The sequence below is a fragment of the Callorhinus ursinus genome, unplaced genomic scaffold (assembly GCF_003265705.2).
Source record: "Callorhinus ursinus isolate GAN/ISIS: 27379988/994484 unplaced genomic scaffold, GSC_fseal_2.0 scaffold10, whole genome shotgun sequence".
NCBI classification, from domain to species: Eukaryota; Metazoa; Chordata; class Mammalia; order Carnivora; family Otariidae; genus Callorhinus; species Callorhinus ursinus.
Genome location: NW_027397072.1, coordinates 87,791,713 through 87,811,070, shown reverse-complemented (window position 1 = coordinate 87,811,070; position 19,358 = coordinate 87,791,713). Strand labels below are relative to the sequence as shown.

At 41.1% G+C, this 19,358-nt stretch overlaps 1 protein-coding gene across 8 annotated transcripts in view; it reads right to left on the bottom strand.

Annotated features, from left to right (window-relative positions):
* LIMS1 (LIM zinc finger domain containing 1) overlaps window positions 1-19,358 on the bottom strand; it is a 151,191-nt gene that overhangs the window by 14,930 nt on the left and 116,903 nt on the right. For 6 of the 8 annotated variants that reach the window (XM_025869107.2, XM_025869108.2, XM_025869110.2 and 3 more), the window contains exon 2: window positions 9,855-10,014. In XM_025869107.2, coding sequence (XP_025724892.1) covers window positions 9,855-10,014 — 160 coding nt within the window. Of the gene's footprint in view, window positions 1-9,854; window positions 10,015-14,237; window positions 14,452-19,358 lie in introns of those variants that run through there. The other 2 variants (XM_025869103.2, XM_025869104.2) reach the window with 2 other exon arrangements.

Below are 19,358 nucleotides of genomic sequence, written 5' to 3'. Positions count from 1 at the left end.
CACACACACACACACACACACACACACACACACACACACAATTACATGAGGTGATGGATGTGTTGACTAACCCACAGTAACCTTACTGTGGTTATCATTTCACAATAGACATATCAAATCATCACGTTGTACACCTTAAACTTACACAATGTTGTCTGTCGATCATATTTCAACAAAACTGAAGAAAAAGGATGAGTCCTTTTGAAATTAGGGATGAAAAAGGCAAAGTCTTAAAAGAAAGTTGTCATGATTACTCCCATTTCCTAATCTGTCACAAATCTGAATATAGAACATCCAACACAGTTCCTAAAGCCAAGCTTCATTCTTTTTCTTTAAATTTTTATTGTTGTTAATCACCATACATTATATCATTAATTTTTGATGTAGTGTTCCATGATTCATTGTTTGTGCATAACACCCAGTGCTCCATGCAGTACGTGCCCTCCTTAATACCCATCACCAGGCTAACCCATCCCCCCGCCCTCCTCCCCTCTAGAACCCTCAGTTTGTTTTTCAGAGTCCATCGTCTCTCATGGTTCGTCTCCCCCTCCGATTTACTCCCCTTCATTCTTCCCCTCCTGCTATCTTCTTCTTTTTTTTTTTCTTAACATACATTAAGCCAAGCTTCATTCTTAACAAGAAAATGCCTTATGGGTTTGAGGACCTCTGGCTAAGGTCTTTTGACTGGTGTCCTGGAGCAATTAATCATAGAAAGATTTGAGATTCCTTTCTCTTGTGAAGTGGGAGAAGTGCTACTGTGGATACAAATATATTATCAGACAAATCAACTTTTGGATGAGGAATTCAGAAATTTAGTTCCCTGAAACCAAAATACAAGGATCCAGAAACGGATTCCCTTGAAATCGTTCATACTGCAAACCCCTTGCATACTCTGGGTGTGCTTACTCCATATAAGGACTAATGCAAGAGATAATTTCTTTTGCTAGAACGAGCTGCCTCTTTTTCACAGTGTGTAGAAATGCTCAAACACAGTTATGGCTTGATTTCCAAGGCTAGGAGAAAGGCCAGAAGTTGATCTAAAGTGAAACTCTGGGATGAAAATGAAGAAAAATCAGAAATCATAAATTTGAAAAATCAAACTTTCAGAAATACTGCCTTTCTAGGTAACCGCATGTTATAACCCAAAACGGGTTTAAAATACCATCAGCCTATAAGAAATATTAATGCTCCAGACAGTGTTAAAACAGAATGTCCAAGAACCCTGGTTGTTGCCACCTGCAAGGAACAGGGATTGTTCAGTATGGGGGAGGATGAACTCCAACCAAAAACAGCTCTGCTTTGAACTGTTTTGAGTTTTGAGTTGTGTGAAGATTCTCTTTGCAGGGGGGAGGAGGTAGGGAGAAATTCTGCTGCTTTAAAGAAAGCTCAGAATTAGAAACTTAGCCGACAGTCTCATTTCAAGGCAAGTGCAAACGTTAACGATCTTCACTTGGTGACTTGTACTGGTTTGTTGTAAACTGCTTTGAAGTGAGTGGGTCAGCAGATACGCACCTCCCCTAGTTGGAAAGTTTCCTCCCAAACAGACCTCCCTTCTCAGAGTTCAGCCTTCCTGAGTAATCAGGATTCTGTATAAGAGGAAATGAGTGAAGAAATCTCTTTGTAAACCCTCTTTCCACTAAATCACTCATCATAAATTGGTCTTTCCTGTTATGCATTCTGTGACAGGGAAAAAAGGACACATTTGGGAAATTCAAACTAAAGAGAAAGAAATCTGAAGTATTAACAAAGAACCTATCCTGTACTATGCCAAACTGAAAAAGGCTTCACACCACGTTCATAGTCCTTGGTTCAGTGCATCGTGATTCGTAATGTTTCTGGAATTACATCTCTCTTTAACTGTCAGTTACATTTTACTTTCAAAAGTATCTTCTTAGGGGAAATATAAGATAATCTTTTTACTGGAGATACTCCAAGATATCACAAAGTTAGATTTAGGAACCATTACAGTGGCTATATATAGTCGGTAACGTTAGGGCCTCTAGTCTGAATAGTTAATACCCCCACCTCCTGAAATGACATTTAAACAGCCTTCTCATGCCACCAATGACTTGGTCATTTTACAAATATTTCTTCATATGTATTGGAAGATGATTGGAGATAGATTGGTAACTCATGAAAACTAGCACTGATGGAAACAGATTTCCCTTCGAAGCCACAATGCCAAATTCAAAGATCACTAATCATATACTCATACATTTATCCAACCTCTCTAAATTTTCCTGATCTGAAAGTGAGGAAAAGTACCATGGAAGCCATCCTCAAGTCCTACCCAGATCACTGTGAAAACTGTATTCACTCCCAGGACTAGGGCACAGTGTGGCCTACACAGTCCACCACACATTGCATTTATAAGTTTTCCATAACTATTTCCTGAATGAACAAAAAAGCAGTGATGGCCATATACAAGACAGCATTATCTCTCAGACTGATAAAACATCAGTCCTAGGAAACCACTTCAGTTTTGGTGAGAGTCAGGGCATCTTTGTGCAGGTGAGCAGGCATGAGATAAAATCTCCACTAGTTAACTGTGGGCAAGGCCTCTGAGCCTCATCAGGGCCACATGTAAGTTAGGAATAAAAATACCTAATTCACAGGGTTCATGTGAGAATCAAAGGAACGAAGAACAACAATAAGAACAGTCTGTAAAACACCTAGTACAGTGCCTGGCTCATAACAGAGGTTTAGTTATTTCGGAAATAAAAATATTAATGTAAAACTCAAGTCTTCTAAAATTAGCACATATAGGGCATTAATTCACACATAAAGTACTACATTCCAGGCAAGGTGAAGGACTGTGAAGAACACGAACTAGGTAACCCTACCCTCGAGAGACTCACATGAAACCAGAAATAGCACCTCAAAGCTTGGTGGTGCTGGTGGTGAAAAGCAACACCACCATGACTGTTTTAGTGTGTTCCTTGTTTTTATTAGTACCCTGAGCACTACCTTCTGATACAGACACAATTAAAAGACAAATCATTTTTAGAATCACTAATGTTTAAAAGGTGTTTAAAATTAAAATGCAGAAGTAGGGTATTTGAAAAAAGAAAAACAAATTTCAGTTTGTGGAACCAGTTCGAATCACCACACAGATAGTGCATCTTGCCTTCTGCTAAACGAGGAGGACACTTTCATCATGATGACTATCCAAGAATGGTGTACTTATCTTTCCTTGTGCCAATTTAAGCCAGAAAATATAGGCTTTCTTAAGGGTCTTTCTTAAGTGAAATCTGTCTGGAAATACTTTCTAATTAAATTTATGGTACTTAACTCTAAGTGCAGTCAAATTCTTAGAAACAGAAAAAGGGTTTTGTTTTATGAGGCTATTGTCTAAACAACCTGGGGAACATGCCCACTATTACCATAGTGAAGCTCATAACCTATTCAAAGGGATGCCCTCATTCTGTGTAGTGGTTCTCAACTGAGGGTGATTTTTATTTTTAAAGATTTTATCTGTCTGAAAGAGAGAGTACGTGCACAAGCAGGGGGAGCAGAGGCAGAGGGAGAAGCAGGCTCCCCACTGAGCAAGGAGCCTGACATGGGACTTGATTCCAGGGCCCTGGGACCACGCATGACCTGAGCCGAAGGCAGACGCTTAACCTACTGAGCCACCCAGGCGTCCCTCAACTGGGGTGATTTAGCTCCCCAAGGGATATCTGGCAATGTATAGAGATACCTTTGGTTGTCAAAACTGCGGATCTAGTGGGTAGAGTGGTAGAAATATTACTAAACAGCCTACAATGCACAGGAGTGCCTCCAAAACAAAGAATTATCGAGTTCAAAATGTCAACAGTGCTGAGGATGAGGAACCCTGGTTTAGTGTGTGCAAGCATTACTTATCAGAGCAGTACCCACTGGGAAGTGGTACTAGGGAGTGAACTAATAATTTACTAGGTACTGTACATGCTACCTTGGTTCAAACTCACAACCCTTTGAGACCCGTGTGATCATCCCCTTGTTAGAGAAAACTGAAATTCAAAAATACTAAATAACTTGAACCAAAGCCAGTAGAGCTGGGATTCAATCCAAGGCTGTAAAAGACCCTAAAATCTGTCCTGCTTCTTCTGTATCCACCACCTCTCTTAGGCAGACCAATAGAGAATATAACCTAGAATTCTTAAATTATCTTGTGGGTTTCTCTAAGAACTTAAAAATCATGATTGAAAGATCCCCTGGCTTCTCTGCCAACACACAATCTGAACTTGAGAACTGGCCATCTGAACACAGATGAAGAGGTAATTCTACTGAATGTGGAACAATAACATTAAAGCCTTGAACTACTGGGTTCCTTTTTGACCATGTACCAATAAAGTGAATCTATCCTCTGTTTCCACTGCACAAATCTGAGAAAAATGCTGAGGTCCTGAAACATTCTAATTATGGATACATGCTTCCTAAAAAAGAATGAATAAACAACACTCCTGGAAAATCTTATGGAAGTTAGACCAATCGAGGCTCTTTGGTCACTTCCAATCTGCGACAGTTCCTCAGTCCTGCCCTGTCTTACATGACATTGACAATTTTGAAGGGTACCGGTCAGCTATTTTTTAATCATCTTGGGTTTGTCTCGTGATTAGACTGAGGTCATAGATTTGGGGCAAGGTAAAGTACCACGGAGGTAATAATGTGCTCTATTTCTTGCATCTTATTGGGGAGTACATGAGCCCAATATTATTGACTTCTTACTGGTCAAGTTAACCTTGTTCACTTGGTTAAGATGGTGTCTGCCAGGTTTTGCCACTGCAAAGTTACTGCTTTACTCATTTCTATATCCCTGTTAGAAGTGAATCATTAAGTCCAGCCCATATGCAGAGAATTGTGCTCTTTCTTTTCCTTTTAATGAATGCTCTTGGAGACAGTTTAAAGTCATTTGAATCATTTAAACAAACCGGGGGAAGGGGAGCTTTTAATTCAAGAAATAGCGCTCCAAGTACCAGAAGTGATTATATTAAAATCCAACTAGATACAACATGTCACTCAAAAACAGAACATTTTGGTAAGGCCAGTATCCCAAAAATCATCTCTTAACTATGACCCTTTCATTGTACCTCCCCTACAAAAACCACAAAAATTAAAAGCAACTTCATTTAGTGTTCTATGTCTGCAAATTACTTCCAAATAATTTGGCAGAAAATGGGTGTGGTGGGTGTGTGTGTGAGATGCATAAGCGTGCATGATATTCATTGTACTATTCTTTCAACTTTTCTGTAGGTTTTGAATCAAAAGTAAGTTTATTCAACAACACCACATTGACCTGAACTAACATCTCAAGTCAGCGGTCCACATATGGTACTGAAAATATAGCATGGCTCAGGCATTTACTCAGGGTTCTATCCAAAACTGAAATCTCCTCTGCTTCTACTTAAGAATACATTTCTTTCATCCACCACTCTGGACAATAAACCTTGGACAATGTTCATGAGATGAACAACAGGTAAATGAGTAAAGCGTACCAAGATTTCGAAGTATAGCCTGCAAATGTTTATGTTAGAAAATGTTTGCCCTGGTTCCTAGTGGGTATAGTAGCATTTTATCTTGCCATCTATATTATCCAAGTACTGTATATACATCACTGTATTTATTAAGCACCTAGTAGTCATCAAATACTGTATAACAAGTGATAGAGATACCAATTAATGAGGACAGTCCTGACACCAAGGTATTTAAAGTTAGAGGAGAAGAAGATAAGCATATAAACTTGTGAAATGCTCTCCATACTAAAGGTATAAACAAAGTGCTGTGTGTACTAGAGAAGATAACGGAAATGAGACAGATGGGAGTGGCCTGAAAACACGACTCATGTGGTTCTGTAATAAGAACACGCCGGGGAAAGCAGTCATTGACGACAGAAGCTACGGAGCCCAAGAATCATTGAGCCCGACCTTTTATTCTTCAGGGTTGATGTATTCCAGTCTAATGGCAAACTTTAAGTTCACTAGCTGAACCACATGATCTGGTGGGATTGAAGTTCACCTTGAGAGAGAAGCCCATGCAGGTAATAATCCTGGTTCCTGCTAACTCACTCTTAAGAGGAGCTGCAGATGAGCCAGAAATAGCTGAGCTCAATCAGCTCACCTCCAGACAAACATCCTTGTGAGTGGGTAGGAAACAGTAGTGTAATGCTAAACTCGCCTTTGGGGCCAAAGGGAGGAGCATCCTGGCCATCTGATCCAAAATATCAGAAGTTCCACAGTAAAAGTGAATCCCATTTTCTTTCTTTCTTTTTTTTTTTTTTTTAAAGATTTTTATTTATTTATTAGAGAGAGACAGGGAGCACAAGTAGGGGGAGGAGCAGGGGCAGAGGGAGAAGCAGGCTCCCCGCTGGTCAGGGAGCCTGATGCAGGGCTCGATCCCAGGACCCTGGGATCATGACCTGAGCAAAGGCAGACATTTAACGGACTGAGCCACCTAGGCGCCCTGAATCCCATTTTCAAGGGGAAGTGAGTGCAGAAAACCCACCTCTAAGCCTTCAGAACTAATCCTATGGAGAAAAGAGTAGATACTGTAGAAATAAGGGAAGGATGATGTTTTAATCGTAAGACAAAAGCAATATCAAAGCTGTAGAGTGGAAAGTCCCGGACACATTTGCTGTTATTTTTTTAAAAAAGATTTTATTTATTTATTTGAGAGCGAGCAAGTGAGCATGGGGAGGAGCAGAGGAAGAGGGACAAGCAGACTCCATGCTCAGCATGGAGCCCGACACGAGCCTGATCTCAGGATGCTGAGATCATGACCTAGGCCGAAATCAACTGTCGGTTGTTTAACCAACTGAGCCTCCCAGGTGCCCCACATTTGCTTTTATTACATACAGCAAGACTGGAGTACATACGTTGTATCTCAAATGGAAAGCAAGCCAGGTAAATTTTTGGGCTTCCTTTCCAATAACTGAGAATACGTATTATTTCTTGGAAGACTTGGATAGCTTTTTCTCAGTATCATTCAACCAAAAGGAAAAGCCAGATTTTCCACATGTAGGTTTACAAATCCCTGGCCTTGGGAAAGGGGTTTTAATTATAAGTGTAGCTAAAATAGCAATCTTCCTCAGGACCCAAGGGACCTTAAGCTGGGCAACAGCCCATTAATAGACCAGTTCTGGGTATTTGTAACATTCTGGAATAATAACAGACCCAGGGAGCATATGTTTTTTTAAAAAGATTCTATTTATTTATTTGTCAGAGAGAGAGAGAGAACGCACAAGCAGCACACAGAGGGAGAAGCAGACTTCCCATCAAACAGGGAGCCCGATGCGGGACTCGATCCAAGATCATGACCTGAGCTAAAGGCAGATGTCCAACCAAGCCACCCAGGCATCCCCCAGGGAGCATATTTATAGTCCAGAAGTAAAAAGGAGTGAGCGGTGGGCAGGAGGACAAGTGTGAGTCATGCTTTATTCTGTCCTACTGGAAGCTCTCACAGAGCCTTCCCTCTGACTAAGCACAAGTGGCCTGGCAGCTGAAAGCGTGCAGATGCAGAACCAGGTGATCGTGCTTGACAACATTATTAATTCCAAAGTGCCAGGCAAACGGACCATATAATATGGAATTAATGTTTGGAGAAACTGACCCGGCCTTTCTCTTTTGGATCCTTCTCTTGCTCTTCCGGACTCTCTCCTAAGGCTTCTGCCATAACTACCCACTTCAATAAAAATATCTTAGATTTGAAAAGAATATGCAAGGGAAAGAATACCATATTGGGCATTAGGAGACCAAACTAGGCTCTAATCCCATTCATGCCACAGATCTGCTGTGTTACAGGGACATTTCAACCTCTTTGGGCCTCGAGGGGGAGAAAAAGTAGGGGTAGGTTGGGATTGGCAGAGAATGTAGACTCATGTTTCCTCAGGAGGCAGACTCCTGATGCTCTTAAGTGACCTCCTGCCTTGCCACAGTCCTGGCACGCCTCCACCGTGCTGACCTGAGAACCCGAATGGTTTCATCAAGGACCCACGGAAGCAGGGCTTTGTCCTCTACTCCAGTTGAGGACCATCCTCCATTCTGCCCCCACTCCCTTTCTCTCCCTGCTGCCCAGATCCCTAGGGATTTCCTTTTCTTCTTCCGGAATCTAGCTGCCACCCTCCTCATTACCACAGGCAGCCTCTCCCACAGCCTCTGGGTGCACCTGTTACCGTGATGTCAAGCAGCACAGCCCCTGCTCCAGCTGCCTCCCCGTCTTCCCTCCTACTGTGACTCTCCTGACTATCACTTGCTATTCCCAGCCCAAAGCCATTACCTTTGACAGAAAAAGAGATTCCCACTGCCCAGGGAAAGGGTTAGGAAGAAATGAAAGAAAAGAGAATAAGAGTTCCTGTTCCTATTGCTAGGGTTTTTATTGTGAGGAATGCGGTTTCTAGGATATAGCAGGAGCTCAAAAATGTGTTCTGGTGAATAAAACAGTGGTCCCTAATCAAATCTCTTAAAGCTATTCTCAGAGTTATGTTACTATATACAGGGCAGTTCTGTTTGTCCTGTGTGTATGATGGACTAAATAGCTTTTCTGCAGGCTGGCCTGGAAACCTCCCTCTCAGGAGGCATTGTTTCTGTGGGAAACTGCGGTCTGAGTGGCAAACAATTGACTTACTAATGACCATTAGAAACTACCTTTCCTTCCTTAGGAATGGCTTTTAAAACAGGGAAATTAAAAAAAAATGTGGTAGGCAAAGAAGAAATCAAAGAGCAGCCATCTCTGGCTATAACATAATTCTATGTACACACATTATCATAGACACACATATGAGTAACACACATACAGATATGTAGAAGTTGATAAAAATACACTATATAATTGGACACACACACACACTACTCTTATCTTCATTAACAGCATGGGTTCAGCCTCCACAGACTAGTCCCAAAAGCCGACATATTCTGTGAGAAGGGGGTTTCAGTGATCATAAGAAATACAAAGGATGTGTAGACACCACAGGGTAACGCAGGAGAATCAAGAACAAGAAATTGGAGGACACCTGGCTGGCTCAGTTGGTGGAGCATGTGACTCTTGATCTTGGGGTTGTGAGTCTGAGCCCCACACTGGGTAAGGAGATTACATAACAAAAATAAAATCTTAAAAAAAAAAAAGACAGAAAAAGAATTTGGAAAAGAAGATATATAAAAGAGCTTAATATGGACAGGATATCCCTCCAAAGTATCTGAACAAGATCCTCCTTAGAAAATAAATGCATGGAAGCTCCCACTCATTGCACGAAAGGTAGGTAACTGATACTTGGCATTAGAGAGGATATCTCATGGTGCTCTGAGTTGGGGAAAGAGACAGAGGCAGGAATCAGTAAGGCATGTGTACGGGGCAAGCAAGTGGGGACCTGAGTGGAAAAGCCAGAAAGCCTGTGGCTAACATTTATGAAAGGACTCTGTCTGCTGAGCTGAAGTGCACAGGTCTGACAGGTCAAGTAACAAGGTACCAAGGGTTCTTTGTTTTTGTTTTTGTTTTTAAAGATTTTATTTATTTATTTGACAGAGACACAGCGAGAGAGGGAACACAAGCAGGGGGAGTGGGAGAGGGAGAAGCAGGCTTCCCGTGGAGCAGGGAGCCCAATGCGGGGCTCGATCCCAGGACCCTGGGACCATGACCTGAGCTGAAGGCAGACGCTTAGCGACTGAGCCACGCAGGCGCCCCGGTATTAAGGGTTCAGAAACAGGACGGTGAAATGAACAATACCAGTGTGGGGCGGGGTCTGGAAGGGCATTCTGCACATAAACCATCACTGACCTGACGGGTACCAAAGACCAGGCACGTCAATACAATCTTCATACTGAAATTCAAAACAAAGAAGTATGCCTCAAAACGGTGCCCCCGTGCTTCTGTCCAGGCTGACTCACCTCATAGAAGAGCCCCTCTGGGAACTGCTGGAAGCACTGAGCACACACAAAGCACTGCTCGTGGTACAGCTCCCCGTTACTGTTCACTATCTTCTCGGCGGGCGCAAAGCCCCCCTTGCAGCGCTCACAGGTGGCGTTGGCCAGGGCATTGGCCATGTTGCTGTAACACATAAAGCACAGGAAGTCACAGACTGTCTACCTTTTCTTAGACTTAAGACCAAACGACACGAAGAACTGAGGAGAAAATTCTATCTGATCACAAAAATCATACTGTAGCCCTAAAGCCCAATTTCTTGTGTCTTAAGAACTCAAACTGCTCCCATCTCTTTGCCCTTGCATCTCAGGTGCTGAAAGGGCCTCCTGCTTGGAATCTGTTTTTAACATTTCTTTTTTTTTTAAAGATTTTATTTATTTATTTATTTGAGAGAGAGAGAATGAGAGAGAGAGCACATGACAGGGGGGAGGGTCAGAGAGAGAAGCAGACTCCCTGCCGAGCAGGGAGCCCGATGATCATGACCTGAGCCGAAGGCAGTCGCTTAACCAACTGAGCCACCCAGGCGCCCTTCTTTAACATTTCTGACATTCCTCTTGCTAAATATCCTATAAGTGAGTGCCCACTACCTGTGAGGAACTAGGCATAGAGACAGAAGTTCAAGAGCTGCCCTCCAGGAGCTTGAGGTTACAGCTTAATAAGCTTAATTAAAATATCCACAGGTCACCATCTCAAAGCCCATTTCTCTTCCTTCTGAGAACAGAATCTAAACTGCATGTCAACTGAACACCATGTCCCGACACAGGTTATCCCTTTGGTTAGATACTGCTGAAGGCAACTGCTGCAAGTAGCTCCTAAAACCTGCCAGAATGCCTTAGTCCTGTAATCTCATTGTTAAGACAAGCATTGAGCACCAACATTATAAGCTGTATCTTAATCAGAGGATTGTACATTGTGAAAATCATTTTATAGATATGACACGGGGAGGTTCAGGGAGTTGGAGTGACCAGCCCAACATCACAAACCTCAGTAGTTAATGGAAGACATTGGAGCAGAATCCAGAGTCCCTGTTCATAAAATCACAACCAGATCACAGTATCAATTTCAAACACCCAAGAAAACATGCTAGGGACACCTATCACCTATCAAATGACCACCGATGAACCCAATGACCTGGTCTTTCCCTGCCGTCATTCCACTATACCCTGAAACATACAGGAGGCACTCAATAAATGGACCCACATCCTAACTAACCACTGTGTAGTTTGCAAGAAGAAAAGCATATACTCAGATAATTAGTTAGCTCTAACAAGCCCTGGTTTCACATAAAGAACTGCTTTGTTCTAAAAGGCCTTGAAGTGGGGAGGGTCCCCTAACCAGAGGAGTCATTGGCCAAGCCGTCCTTCACAATTTGGCAAGTTTATTTTCAGATGCCCACTCAGAGCACAAGTTCTACCTGTGTGTCTAGTTGCCTGGTGCAGCCTGTAACCACCTACTAGATATTGAGTCAATCGACCTTGTAAAGTTACCGCCAACATTCTCTAGAATCAACCACCCTGTGAGGCAGGTGAGGAGCCTTCATTTTACAGACAGATTAATTGCCTTGTCTCCATCCCACCCCAATGGAAGACAATTTTGCCTTCTTGCCCTAAATGTTTCAAAGAACAGTATTCCTATTTTGTAGCCTTGCCATAACTAACCCCACGTAGAAGTACCACGTTCATAACCACATACCAAATCACAACTCAACTTTACTTAATAGGCTTAAATATAGAATTAAAACATCACAAAAAAAGGGAAAAAAGGAAGAGAGGCAGCCTCATTGCTTGGCAAAACTAGCCTAAGTCTCATATTAAATTTTCTACTTTGTCATTTCAAAATTACTGTAGGTTATGGAGAAAAATGCATCACATTCCCTTCTTCATTTGGCTTTGCCATAAGCCAGATGAACCGTAGCAGTTTTAGCAAAGCTCTTGGAAAGGCTTGTGCTTCCCCTTTCTCCTGACCAAAACCCACAGGTGTTTCTAGTTGAAGTATGGTAAAACTGCCCCAATAATTCCTAATTTCTCTTGGAGGATAAAATAAGAAAACGTATATAACTTTGGAAGCCAGAAGATGCTACTCAAATATAAAGCATTATTAATTTTGAACCCTCTCAAAAGATTCACCAGATGCTTATAATTTTAATAGAACTCCCAAAAGGCAGGAAGAGAAGAACATTCTGGAATGTCTAGATTCATTATCTAGATCAAGTGGTTCTCAAAGTATAGGGGCCACCGTGACCCTTTTAGGGGTTCAAAAGTTCCTCCCTTTTCCAACTACATCTCTGTGGGAGGCATATTTTCTTTATATACATTATCTAAAGCAACATATTGCACTAGGATAAATGCAGAAGCAGACCTGAGAAACTGTCTTATTTAGACAGTCACTAATGAGATTTGCAAAAATGTAATTCAATGCCACTTTTTCCACCAAGCTTTTGTCATTTTGGAAATAGTTATTTTTCATAAAAATTCATTAATATTAATACTAATATTAACATGTAATGAGTTTATTGTTATTTTAAATCAATGCATATTTAATTTTGCTCTCAGTGTTTATTTTCTAAGACAGTAAATACTGATAAGCAAAAGCTCTTTGGGGACTTCAGTAATTTTTAAGAGTGCAAAGCGGTCCTAAGATCAAAAGCATTTATCACCTGTTTCCTACTCATTATACTAAACACTGGTTATATTCAAATTTAAATACTCAAATAGTTAGAAAATAGGCAGACACATTATAAAAACATATAGTTTCCCAATACACAGGAAAAATAAGCTAGCTTTAGAAATAATGTAATGCATATTTTTGAAGAAGTATTCCTTTTAATAACAAGCAGGATAAGAAAAGAAACTACATTAGAGGAAACTTTCAGAAAGAACCCCTAATAATCTCACCAACCTACTTAATTGTTTACATTTCCTTTTCCTCTCTTGTCTTTGACCCTCTGGCACTGTGAATTTTTTTAATGGACTGTTTTTTAGAGCAGTTTTAGGTTTACAGCGAAACAGAGAAAGGCAGAGTTCCCCTTCACCCCCACATGCAAGCCTCCCCTGCTACCATCATCCTCCACCAGAGACGTACTTGGTTACAACTAATGAACCCACAGTGACCTGTGTATTTTTTTACAGTTGTTTTTTATATTTAACATTACCTATGATAGAAATTACATCTTAAAAGTAATGAATGATAGTTTTAACTGTCATCCGGCTAGTTATAATTAGTTGGCTAATTTTTCAAAAAAGGATTTTTGCTAAGAAGTAGTGTTGATGACAAAGAATATATATGTTGGGAAATACGTATGTAAAAGCCTTTAATACAGAATCTTCACATTTGGCCAGTCGTAACTGATTTACCTGACCCACTTCCACAAATCAACCGCACACAGAAAACTTGGTATCATTGAGCTTTTTGTTTTTCAAGTGCCTCATTGATGAAAGTATGTGAAACAAACTTTCTGGCATCAAAATGAAAAAATGTGTAAATCCAAAAAGCATCTTGAGAGTCCACAAAGCATTTTGGCTACAGTATAATTATAATTGCCCAATTACACTTAAACAGAACTCGTTATAAGTTGTGAAAATAAATGACATCTGTTACAATACCACACAGAATGGATTAATGGAAATAGAGAATCAGGTCAGTTAAATTCTCCTTAACTCTTAATTGACAAACTGGGTATGTGCAATAATTCCAAGCTTACGACTTTGCAGGAGGTCAACAATCTTAAATGAGTTGGTCTAAATACTACTCTGCACTACTTTAACTGTTTGCTAAAACCCATTTAATAACATGAATTAGACATTTTAGACCTAATAGCATATATATATATAAATATATGTATATTTGCTAGTTACACAGCATCCTTATTTATTCATTCAATCCCCTCAAGACAGTATTAAGAAACCCAGTTAGCCTACTTCAAACTGCTGTTAAACCTAACAAAAATGTGTATCTTTATCAACAGTCTGTAATTCAGTTTTTACTGCTTCCCTCAACCGACCCCTCATCTGTGGGAAGTTTTAGAGCATACAATTTTTCTATTATAAATCCTGACAGCAAAAACTCTAAACCTCCCTCTTGGACTACATAATGAAAACGTACTATTGTCAGGAACCTATTGAACACAAAGACATTACTACTATTACTGTAAAGGTAGTATTTTCTTTCACTTCTGCATTTCATCTGGTGTATTCCTGCCTGCTGGAATGTGCCCCCCTCCCCCTCCATCACCCTGGAATGCCCCTCTTGAAAGTCGAGGAAATAAAACCATCAATGGCTAATGAACTCAAAGCCCAAGAAGGCTAGATCTGGAAGACAGAAGCACCTCTTCCAGGAGAGGAGACACTTACAATTTCGCATAAAAGTCACAAAACTCCTTGTAGACCTTTACGTCACTGTGCCTGCGCTGCAGTTTGGACACAGCCCTCTCGTCTTCACTGCCATTAGCCTGGTGGACACTGTTAAGGGCTGCCTGGGGGATTTCTTCATTCTCTGGGATAACATAGGGGCGCGCCCTGCCGGGGAACGCCATCCTCGGGTGCTTGACAGCTCTGAGCCTAGGGCAGAGAGCAGCAGGACAGGGGACAGAGAAACAATATCCAGGCCTCCCCCGCTTCCCTGCCAGGGTCACTCCCACTGTTCCCACACACGTCAGCCCTGCGTTTGCCAGGGTCGCTCCTGGCCCTTCATGTTAAGAGCTCTAGCAGCAAAGTAGTCACTTGGTGTGCCAGTCCTGACTTACTGAGGCATTTCTGGAAGCTCTAGAAAACATTCCCCAAAGCAGTGACACAGTCTTTGCCGGAGCAGCCTTCCTGGTAGACTGGGTCTGTAAACACTGCCACACGAATAGAGGATTGCTTGGCAGGGTCCAAGAGAAACAAACATCCACGTGCCCTGGGGAATCTGTCACCAAGCATCATCCACACGAACACTGTGTTTCTTGTAAAGCACCCCCAGATATTCTGTTTCTAACAAGCTCCCCCCTGAGGCTAATGCGGTTGGCACACTCTGGGGCATATCCTAATGCGCAGGGCATGCTTGGCAGCTATGCCCCTAGCTGCCTTCCCCCAAGGGTCTGTGAGTCCCTGAGATTTGGAGCTACTTTTGACTTTTATTGATCCTAGCAGTTGGCACATAGCAAGAGTTGAATGATGTGTTCAATGAATGGACACAAGAGGAAATAGGAAAGGGTTGGAGTCTAGTTAGAAACCCCCAGCTGATCGTCGTCTTTATTATGCCAAGGATGCCCCTGGCATTCCTGCTGGAGTCAGTCCACACTGCTGTCATCTTGTAGCAGTGCCACAGATGAGGAGGGTGATTATGAAGGCCATGGGCAATATAGAGGCTCAGAACCTTTTTCCAAAAACAAATGAGTAAGTCAGAGGGATAAAAAGTACAGCACGGGGAATATCGTGACTGGTATTACAGTAACACTGTATGGTGACAAATGGTAGCCACGTTTGTAGTGAGCATAGCATAGGTTATATAGAGTTGTCAAATCACAACGTTGTACACCTGAAACTAATATAACAGTGTCAACTATACTTTATTTATTTATTTATTTTTTTTTAAAGATTTTATTTATTTGAGAGAGCGAGAATGAGAGAGAGAGAGCACATGAGGGGGGGAGGGTCAGAGGGAGAAGCAGACTCCCCACTGAGCAGGGAGCCCGATGTGGGACTCGATCCCGGGACTCCAGGATCATGACCTGAGCCGAAGGCAGTTGCTTAACCAACTGAGCCACCCAGGCACCCTCAACTATACTTTAATAAAAAAAAAATACACACACAATAAACCCAAAATACTTCTAAGCAAAAACTATAGAACCTCATGGATAAAATATAGTAGAGTAGTTATTAAATTGTATGCAAAAAAAATTTTGAAGATTTATTCATTTTAGAGAGCAAGCAAGAGAGAGAGCATGCATGCACGTGCACATGCACATGGGGGGAGGGGCTGAGGGAGAGACACTTCAAGCACTCTCCCTGCTGAGCACAGAGCCTGGAGTGGGGCTCCATCTCATGGCCCAGGAGATCATGACCTGAGCCGAAACCAAGAGTCAGACACTCAACCAACTGAACCACCCAGACTCTCCTAAAAAATTTTTCTAATAAATAAAATAAAATAAGATAAAAAAAAAATAAATAAAATAAAATAAAATAAAATCCATCTTGTATGGGTGTTTCCAGCAACTGATACATTTGTTCATGCCTAAGTAAAGAAGCTATCAGGCTCTATTTGTTTGTTTTCCTTATGATATTCTTACAGTTCTTAATCCATACTAGGTACAGTGATTGCAAATCATGTTCATTCTCCTGCCAGAAACATCATTAGATGCAAAATATTCTGCCCACAGTGATGTAATACTACTTGGAGACACCAACCAGAGGGCAGATGCTGAAGGAGGTCCTGGAGACTTCCTTTTCCTTCAGTTCAAACAGTTTCCAGGGGATCTGGGGATACATTTTCTATGTTCTTTTAGCCTCACTTCACATGTCAGAAATGTAACCTCCAGGAAGGTAGGAACTTTGTCTTGTTCATGCCTGTACTCCAGCATCAGGAATACAGTCCACCACTTAGCAGGTGTGTAGTAATTATTTGTTGATGATTGAACCCAGATTAATAATCCATCTACTTGATCTAGGAAACCATGAAAACAGTGAAAGAGCAATTTAGCTACCAGTCTGCTAAGCATTTTGAGTCAGCAGATCTAAAAATATAAACTAATTATCTTAACTTCATAACAACTAGTCTTATTTCTACTAGACAGAAAAGCAGAACTATGGAAAAAGCTAACTGTGTATGAACAGATACAGTGAAGACTCTTATCTGGCAAGGAATTAAAAATAATGTGAAAGATCTACAATCAAATTTTAACTTTTTATTTTGAAATAATTGTAGTCACAGGAAGTTACAAAGACTGTACAGAGAAGTCCTTCAGACCCTTCACATAGTTTCTTCAATGGTTACACCTTATGTAATTATAGTTCGATGTCAAAACCAGGAATCTGACACTGGAACAATGTGTGTATATACATTATGTGTATGTCATTTCATCACATGGGTAGATTCATGTAACCACTGCCCCCGATCAAGAGACAGCACTATTCCATCACCACAAAGATCTCTCTCATATTATCTCTGATTGTCACGCCCTCCTCCACACCTTGCCATCCTGTGATCTCTTGCAACCACTAACCTGTTTTTCATCCATGGAATTGTAATTTAGAGAATGTTACCGCTATGGACTGAATGTCTATGTCCCTCCAAAATTCCTATGTCGAAAGCCTAATCCCAAATCTGACGGTATCTAGAGGTAGGACTTTGGGAGGTAATTAAGTTGGATTAGGTCATGAGAGTGGCGCATTAATCCCTCATTATGGGATTAACATCCTCATAAGAAGAGGAAGAGACACAGATCATTCTCTGTCAGCCATGTGAGGATATAGCCAAAGGCGGCTGTCTACAAGCCAAAATGTGGATCCTCACCAGACACGGGATCTGCTGTACCTTGATCTTGAACTGCCCAGCCTCCAGAGCCTTGAGAAATAATTACTTGTTGTTTAAGCAAACTGACTAAGACAGCTACATGGAATCTTAAAGTATGTGTTCCTTTAAAGGTTGGCTTTTTGTATTCAGCATAATGCCCTCGAGATCCATCCAAGTTGTTAATATATATCAACAGTGTGTTCCTTTTTTATTGCTAAGTAGTATTTCATGGTAACCATTCACCCACTGAAGGGCATTTAAGTAGTTTCTAGTTTTGGGCCATTGCAAATAGAGCTGTGTATTGGTTCCTATGTGCATATAACTTTTCATATCTCTGGGATAAATGTCCAAGAGTGAAATTGCTGAGTTGTATGATAAATATATATTCAGTTATTTAAGAAAGTGCCAAACAATTTTCTTAAGAGTGGTTATAGCATTTTACATTGCCACCAGTAATGTATGAGAGATTCAATTTCTCCACATCTTCACCAGCATTTGGTGCTACCATTATCTTTAATTTTAGCTGTTCCAATAGGTGTGAGATCACAACTTTCACTATGTATATATATTAAGTTTATGTATATGTAGGTAAGTATAAAAAATAAATCAGAAATTTCAGTCGACCAGATAACTGTACTGACTAGAAGGGAAAAAGTAATACATATATTTGGGAAAAAAGTCAAACACTAAAGAGAGATATAAAATGAAAAATAAAGTCTCTTAATAACGTATCCACACCTTCAACTAAGTTAGTTCCATGGTGTCCTTCTGCTAAATCAGATTAGTGCTGGAAATTTAGTAAAAATTCTCTTATCTCTTCAAATTATGCTATTTAAAAAATGCTGTGTTAAGGTGAAGCAGGTAGGAGACCTTCCATTTTTTCTGGTTTCCTCTACTTCCTGTTGGGACCATGTTAATGAGTGTGTGCTTGGCACACAGTACGTCCAAACAGAATTCTTCAATTGAAGTCACCTCAATAGGAGTCAGTTTTATGATTGAAGTTTATTTACAAAGTTAATATTTTTAAACTAATCAATCAGTGTGTCTATTATGTGGATGTTGAGACAGATTTGTGGCTCTGTCTCTTCGTTTACAGTTTTGCCAGATCTCATTCTTTCCTCCTTTTCTTTCTTTTTTATCACCAAGGAATATCATAACGGGCAGCAGGGAGGGAGAAGGGAGGCTGAGGATCTAAAGAAAGAAAAGATGGGACAGGACAGAGCCCGATCATCTATCCCACATCTCCTTCCTCTGAGCCACCCCCTCACCCCAGGAGCAAAAGACCCTGGCCAGTAGACTCTTGCAGAGAAATTCCCTGAACCTTATATATACCGAAACAACAAAGGCACAAGTGAGGGTTAAGGCCAACCAGGAAGGCTTAGCTCCTGCAATTGTGAATGAGCTCTGCTATTCAGGAGCTAGTGGCAATGGGCTGCCCTTCCTTGAGCAGCTTTTCCATTAAGGTTTATAGCTTCTTAAAAAGCAATTGCTCCCAATAGGGGCACCTGGGTGGCTTGGCCGGTTAAGTGTCCAACTCTTGATCTCAGCTCAGGTCTTGATCTCAGGGTTGTGAGTTCAAGCTCCACATTCGGCTCCACATTGGGCGTGGAGCCTACTTTAAAAAAAAAAGAAAAAAGTAACTACTCACATTATTCCACTGTTTGCTTATTTGCATTATTTTACATCATTTCTGAACATATGGAATTTTTATTATGAGCTCACAATGCAACAGGCCTAAGGGGTACCTGAGAAGTGCCTGCTGAATGAATAAACAAGTGAATACAAGTCACAGCCTGTTTCTAGGAGTATACAATGTACTTAGGGAAATAATATATGGATATACATTTTTTTCCCCATCATTCAAGCCTATGCAGATTTCTATTTCAGTGCCAGGTGCTGAGTGAAGAGGGCTGTCTGTGTGTGTCCTAGTACCTGAGTAAAGGTCAGTAACCACATGGCTACTGCAAGGTTAGGTGGCACTA